This window comes from Oratosquilla oratoria, chromosome 10, assembly GCF_046742065.1.
Source record: "Oratosquilla oratoria isolate Oo_2021 chromosome 10, ASM4674206v1, whole genome shotgun sequence".
Classification (NCBI taxonomy): Eukaryota; Metazoa; Arthropoda; class Malacostraca; order Stomatopoda; family Squillidae; genus Oratosquilla; species Oratosquilla oratoria.
Genome location: NC_134786.1, coordinates 55,148,767 through 55,156,713, shown reverse-complemented (window position 1 = coordinate 55,156,713; position 7,947 = coordinate 55,148,767). Strand labels below are relative to the sequence as shown.

At 45.6% G+C, this 7,947-nt stretch overlaps 1 protein-coding gene across 1 annotated transcript; it reads right to left on the bottom strand.

Annotated features, from left to right (window-relative positions):
* Positions 1-2,873: 2,873 nt before the first annotated feature.
* On the bottom strand, positions 2,874-3,542 carry LOC143028912 (uncharacterized). Its single transcript, XM_076191265.1, has one exon. It carries the CDS (start codon positions 3,540-3,542, stop codon positions 2,874-2,876), a length of 669 nt encoding a protein of 222 aa, XP_076047380.1.
* Positions 3,543-7,947: the final 4,405 nt, after the last annotated feature.

The following is a 7,947-nucleotide window of genomic DNA, read 5'->3' as shown; positions in this document are numbered from 1 at the left end:
AGTAGTTGTGGCTGGTTACCTGGGGGTCTTGGGTCTCAATATCTTCCCCCTATCGGAAAAATTACCTCAGAAACGCTATCAAACCTTTTTGCCCAATTATACCACCACAATCCTATGAGGCAAATTAATACCCCCAACTAGTAAACGACTCCCTATCACTATACAACACAAACCAGCCTACAGCCTCTCAACTCCAACCTGACCTATCTCTTTGCACACCAGATCTCTTAAACTTGTAAATAGATAGTTGGTAGTACCAGATGTATGCCAGTAACCACTTCCCATTTCTCCTAACAGACTCCCCCACAACCTAATAAACAAATAGATCAAATCATGGTTGAAGTATGGTAGACTGTGGAACGAGTAGTGAAAGGCAACAAAACAAACACTATTGTGTTAATCTGCTCCTTTATTGTCTATTTGTGATATGATTCGGAGCAGGAGTCAACTACTAATCAACAAAAGAGTACTGGGTGACACTTTTGGGGAGTGATGACCGACCTCGATAGTGTGTATAGGCAGAGTGAGCTGCCTTCCTAAGCCAAGCGACCCTGCTAGGTGCCAGACGCGCCATAACGCTTAGGTAACTAACCAATCATCTCCCAGGGACACAATCACGTGACCCAGCCCAGACAACTTGGGGCGGAGCCAACCCCTGGGGCACGCTACGCCAAATACCAACAACAGGGGCAAAAATCCACGAAAGTTCGCGCGGTGAGAAGAACAATGAAGGTCCACATAGGGAGTAGGCGCCAAACCTCACCATCCCTCCCCCCGCTAACAAGTAGTCAACAACTGCTATAAAAAATGAAAATAAATGGCGAGAGGGAAAAACTGGTGCGTACGTGTCAAGAGGTGGCAACTCGAAATGACGAGCCCCCTTAGGACAACAATCACACTAGTTAAAATTGCTCCGTGCTGTTCCAGCGGTCCTATAAGAAATGTAAAAGGAAACGGCAGAAATTTGGTTGTGAATGTGGGAGGACACTCATGGAATCCGGCAAGATTTTTAACACACACACACACATTATATATATATATATATATATAAACACATATATATATATATATATATATATATATATATATATATATATATATATATATATGTTGGTACACACCGGAGCTGTTTTATAATAACATCACAACAATTTATTGTATACTGTATTTTCACTATTGTTCATTGTATTAAAAACCATTGTACAACCAAAACGTAACCCACCTCCAAGGAGGGAACGCGGTCTTACTCAGACTATGTATACCGCCAGCTTCACTCCAGAGTCACATTCCTCTGAAGAAGCATAGAGCGAAACCGGTCGGGAATAAGCTCAGGAGCTCGGAACTAGACCCGTGACTTCTTTTTCCACCTTCATATATATATGCATATATATATATATATATATATATATATATATATATATATATATATATATATATATATATATATATATATATATATATATACACACACACACTTTTTTTTAAGACTAAAACGAGGAAAAAAAGGACGTTCCCGTCCTTTATTTACCGCAGTGCTCCTCGCCGGTACTCCAACTCGTTCCATTTGCCGCGGAGCTCTGCGCCGGTACTCCAACTCTTAGCCTGGCACAATCCTTCGCGCTGGTGACTCGTTTGAACGTTTAACTCTGCAAAAATGAAGAGCGGCAGAATCCTTGCACAGAGGGAAGGTGAAGAGGTTATGGATGTTAAAAAAGGAAAGGAGGCTACCAGGTCGCTACCAATGATGATAAGTCCGAAGGTCTCTACCAGTGACAGGTAGGTTTTAATTCCTTCTCATGAGAGAGGTGTTTTAACTCGCTACCTTTGGGGCAGGTTTCGCTGCTTATCTAGTAGGTTTAATGGTTTCTTCTCATGTGAGAGGTCACTTAACTTATGATTGAAATTACTCATGCACCTATAATCGCTACCCATGAGGTAGGTAGGCTTATACATCACTATTATTATGGGAAAAGTTAGTCATATATTCATAATCCCTACCCATGAGGTAGGTAAGTTTTAATGTCGTTACAGTGTAGTAGGTCTGAGGAATCCTCTTCATGTGTGGGGAACGCTCTTCTTACGTTTTTTTTTTGTTTTTTTCGCACAGTGAGAGGTTTCCCTTTTGTTTGATCCTGTCTATGTGGACAGAGAATTCACGGGCTGAGCGGATATGCTTAATGCGGTAGACGACGTCGTTAACCCTTTTAATAACCCTATAAGGGCCCTAGTACAGAGGCTGGGGTTTCTTCGCCACCCCTTGCCTGGGTCTGGCGGTGACGTATACTCTGCCACCAAGGGCAAACTGTTTTATTCTTGTCTTTGGTGTCCTTGTGTATCCGTCTACTGTCGCTGCCTCGAGGAACTTTTGGTATCTATCAAAACAAGTGTTGGCCAATGTCATTGTCTCGGTGGCCAAACTGTCAGTGTTGTACCAAGGGGTGCTTGGCTTTGTAAACTCAGTCATAGGTAGAACGGGGTCACGGTGAAAGAGAAGAAAATGCGGGGAATCTCGTAGGACTCTGTGGTAAGCTGAGTTGTACAGTAGGCCAATACCGCCAGAGGGAGCATGCGATAACAACCTGTCTGGTTGTCCTGGACAAGAGACCGTAGGATTCTAATGATAGTCCCATTTACCCTCTCAACTAATCCGTTGTTCGACGGGTGATACGGCGTTATAGTGTGATGTTTGATGTTTGCTATTTCCAACACCACCTTGAACATCTCATTCATGAACTCCCCTCCCCCGACTGAAATCACCTACTTAGGAGTGCCATGAATGGATAGTACATGGGTGATGAAAGCCTGAGCTATTGTGCGCGTATCCTTGGAACCAATGGGCACAGCGACTAAGAAACAAGTTAGGACATCGACCACTATATGTACTTCGCACCATCTATAGTGGTGGTTAATGGTCCTATGGGATCCACGTGGACTATCTCGAACGATTTGTTTACGTCAGGAAAATGACTGAGTGGAGCTGGGTGATCATATGAGGGCTTGCACATGATGCAAACTGTACAGTTCTTTATAAATGCCTTTATATCCGACATCTTTAGCCAAAAGGCGAACTTTTGCAGCCGGTCAAGAGTGACTTGAAATCCACCATGACCTGCCATAGGAAGACAATGGGCAATACGTAATACCGTTGTCTTTGCTCCCTCAGGGCATACCAGGCGGAGTTCCTTCAACTGGTATGCGTTCCTTCTCGAGTGATACAGAAGTCCGTCCGGGAGGAGTCGAAACTCCTTGATAGGTACTCTTAAGCGTGGAATATTTGGCTCTACTGTCGTGGCCCCCTTGAGATACTCTTTAATTTGACCCCAATTAGAGTGTCCATGCTGTTCCTTCCGGATCGTTAGCTGGTCCCATATGACATGGTCCTCCTCAGTGTTCGAGTTTCCCTGGCTACCCGTGGTTATGGCTGTCACTATGAAATCGTCCGTAGGGTGGTCTGCTCCCCGTATCCTAGAGAGTGCGTCAGCGACGATGTTCAATCGCCCCGGGATATAATTGACTTCAAGATCGAAATCAGCGATCGCCATTTGCCACCGGAGGATCCGAGTGTTCCTTTCCTTAACAGTGAAGAGCCAGACCAAAGGCCTGTGATCGCTCAATAGTCTAACCGGATATCCCATGATTAGAGGGCGATTTACTGTGAGATCGTACACCGCCGCTAACGCTTCTCTCAATGATACTACCCCGTCACTCGTGCGAGTGGACGTCTCCTATTTTCCTCGTCCCCCTGCTGAAGTACGACCCCAATCGCCGAAGCACTGCCGTCAGTGGTGAACAAGAAAGGTTTCGCAAAATTGGGGTAGGGGAGGACTACTGTGCATGACAAATGGGTTTTGAGGGACTCAAACGCGTAAACCTGAGCAGATGTCCATAGGCCAAGCTCACGATCTTTGTTTCTTAGCTGCGTTACTCTTCGTCATATCAACTAGAGCTCGTGAAATCTCAGCCAAGTTTGGGATGAATTTCCTGTAATATTCCGCTGATCCTAAGAAGAAAAACAGCTCCTTCTGATGCGCTGGCTATGGGAAAGCCTTGATGGCTCGGACATCTCTGGTTGAGGCTTGATCCCATCGTGGGAAATGGAATGCCGGAGGTAGGCAAATTCTTTCTGGAAGAAGCGACACTTCTCTGGCCTCAAAGAGAGGTCTACAATTCCCAAAATCAACTTAGCGGGAAGGTCCTCTGCAGGGATGACGAAGAATGTGGGTAAACTGGAAACCCGCTAGGCCAAACCGTACAGCAAATTTGCCAAGGTTAGGCGTCTTCGAACCATCCGCCACTATGATTCTGGTGGAGCCCATCTGGAATCCTTCCGCGTCAATGGGCAGATCACTCCTATGAATAAGAGATACTACCACCCCCGTACCTAAGAGAGCGCAAATGAAATGAGTGGCGCTGGGCTCCTCCAACTGAATTGCCACCATGGTCAACCTGCCACCTGCACCATGAGCGCTGGAAAAATTAACGTGGACAATTTCCACGTATTTCCTATTGTAAGGGTGGACATCCCACCCTTACCACGTGGACTACGTTGGGTCACGTGACGGAGCTTGCAGTCAGCCCAGCACACCTGACCAGGCCGGAGGAATGTGACCGTGAGGTCATGCGTAGCTGCCCAGGGCTGCCAACTAGGCCCAACTATACGGGGTCACCGCTGCCGCTACGCGCATGCGCAGATCGCCACCACCCACTCTACCTCACCCTCCCGGATGTGCAAGAGGGAAGGACATGGAGATGAAGAAAGTTACTTCACGGCCGCTCGCCGTTGAGGGCGGACCCCCCCCCCTCCCCTCCCAGTTCCACAGAGGGAGGGCACCAGGACGCAGGAGATCACGAGGAGATAGAGAGAGCCGTAGGAGACTTTACGGCCGCTCGCCGTTAAGGGCGGACACCCCCCCAACCCCCCATCTCCCAGTTCTACAGAGGGAGGGCACCGCCTGAAAGAGATCGTCGGGAATAGGAGACCAAGGAGGAGGCGCAGCGCCCGTCCACCAAGGAGAATTCATCCTCGCGCTTGCAGAGCCGAGTGGTTTGTACATATTGAGTAGGCCGTGCTATATATCACACTGGTGATATTTCTTATTCTTGTGTTCAGATAGTTTAGTTGTGCTTTGTGTTATCCAATAAAAACACGTGTTGGTGTTACCTTGGTGTTTCTTTTCTCTCACGCCCAATTATCAATAATACCGAGTATATAAAAAAAATTGTACCCCCCTGACACCTATGCTCGGTAGTTACCTTGGGGGAGACTTCCCTCTGCGCGAGAAGTTTTTTGACTGGCTATGTTCAAACAAACCCGACTGACCACCACTTGTCACAAGACCCGCATCATAATTTCTCACTCGACCTGCGCCACCACAGGCCTGGCAAGGCGTGCTTGCCTGGCCACATGGGCGAAAATAAGCATGACTCGATAGAGTGGCCCAGTTTCCTGCAATCGGCGCAGTAAGGGCGCCACCTGTTGTGGACACTACGCCCGCGGTTCCGTTTCTACGCGTTCCTGTGCCCCCCGGCCATGTGATTCGAGTCGGCCCTGTAAGGAGAGTATGGCTCTTCCTCTCGAGGGAGTGCCTCTGTCTCTCGCGAATGGCAAGGCGAGGAAGAATATGTATGCCTACATAGCGTAGAAATTGGAAGTGGTGAAGGCGTAATGTATGATTGTGAAATTGCGCTCGTGGCAGGGTAGAGTGCCGCCCGTGTATTCCATTTTCATATTTAAGTTGTGTTGGTGCACGTAATTTATTGCCGCATGGAGTACACGTATGATGGACATCTGTTCGCGAGTGGGGACACTCGAGAACTACTTCGGTATGACCTTTTTTTAATTTGCCTATGGCCACATAAACGGCATGGTCTTCCTGGTCTGGGCGGTAAACGGCCATATTCGCTAACTTCAGCGCATACGATGTGAGCGTCTATGACGGTCTCATCTCTGCCTCACCTAACCGGTTCTCTATACTATCCGCCGAAGCAGGGAGTAGAAGAAATTCTTGAAAGCTAACTTAAAAGCCTCCCAGTCGTTGGGGTGCCTACCCCGAGCTAACCTAGAGGACATATCAGCGTCGCACACCTCTGGGGTCCAACGCTCCTCCAAGAGACTGAACCACGACTGCACATCGGAACATACAAGCAGCCCACTCGCCGGGTAATTTATTCCCGTCGAAAGGAACAACGGGAATGTCTACCGTAGCCTGCAGCGTCCTGGACTGATGGCTCACGTGGCCAGTCTCGTGAGATCGAGTAGTTTGCCTTTTAAACATATTGTTTAAATATATATATATATATATATATATATTATATATATATATATATATTTCCTTTGGCGTTCACTGAGTAGTTCTAACATTGGTTTGTCCATGTAAATATGCTCACTGAGTACGAATTGGCGTGTGTATAGAACATGTCGCCTGAACCACCGCCGCCATCATTATGGTACACTGGAACCAGAGGTGAAAGGCGACAAAACAAACACTAATGTGCTAATCTACGCCTTTATTGTCTATCTGTGATATGATTCGGAGCAGGAGTCAACTACTAATCAGCGAGAGAGTACTATGTGAGGATGCTTACTTTTGGGGCGTGATGACGACCTCGATAGTGTGCATAGACAGAATTAACTGCCTTCCTATGCCAAGCGACCTGCTAGGTGGTACCAGGCGTACCACAACGCTTGGGTAACTAACCAATCATCTCCCAGGGCCAAAATCACGTGATCCAGCCCAGGCGGCTTGGGGCGGAGCCAACCCCTGGGGCATGCCACGCCAAATGCCAACCAGAGGGCCAAAAAGTCCGCGAAAGTTCACGTGGTGAAATGAACAATGAGGGTTCACATGGGAAATAGGCATCAAACCTCACCACGGAAGCACTGGTAAATGCCCTTCAGGGTATCTGTATAGTGAGTTGTATGTGTAGTGAAGAATGACTGAATTACAAACAATTTACTGGGGGGAAGTCAAAATTCAAATATGTATGCCATTTCTCTACAGTTAAGTACTTTTAAATCAATGTGGTTGTGCCTTGGCTCATTGGCGGACCAGGTCTAAAATTTCTACTGGGAAAACTTATAAAAGGACCAACTTATTCCAAAATATAGTCAAAAGAACTGAATAAAATTAAAGGTTTTAAGCAAATAAAACGTTACTTCTATTCAATATTGTATTTGTTCATGTTAATGCAAGTATAATCTAAAGACTAGAAATTTTGAAAAAGCTCAGAAAGATCAAAGAGAAAGAGGTGATATGATTACAGTATTCAGGTAACTAAAGGGGATAGATTGTATTAACAGAAGAGATCTCCCGATTAAAGATGGGAGGGTATAAGAGGACATAGGAGTAAATTAAGAAAGACAACATGTCTAAAGGATGTGAAGAAATAGTTATTTCATATAGATGCATAAATATGTGCAATAGCTTATAGGTGATATAACCCAAATTTAAACAATACTAAGTTCAAATCTAGGTATAATTGGAAATCAAGGATATAAATTAAGTTGGAACTGTACATGAATATAAGCATAGGCATGTTAGAAAATTAGATAATAGGAAATGGGACCCAACGAGCATTGCTCTTTTCCTGTATACTACAATTAGGTAAATTATATATATAATATATATATATATGTTAGCTTCACTGCTACAAACACTTCAATAAGTAACTTTTTCATCTGTAGGCACCATGCCACTCTCGTAGTGTAATTTTTAGTCCATTTCCATTAATCAGTTCGAAGGTGAATTAAACGTATATTTCTTTTCTCTTTTCTTCACTATCAGTTACACTTGGTTATTCAAGCTACACCAAGGGACTCCCCACCTGGGATCCTCTTACATCCACCAAGCCAAGTCTGCTCCGACGTCACGATTTAATTCATCCAATAACTTTGAACGTTACAAATAAGTGCCACCCTTTTAGGGCGTGACTTTACCTCCATGCACC

What these genes read in the sequence shown, in the direction of transcription:
- LOC143028912 (XM_076191265.1), bottom strand. Translation starts at nt 3,542, where the DNA reads ATGGCGATCGCTGATTTCGATCTTGAAGTCAATTATATCCCGGGGCGA.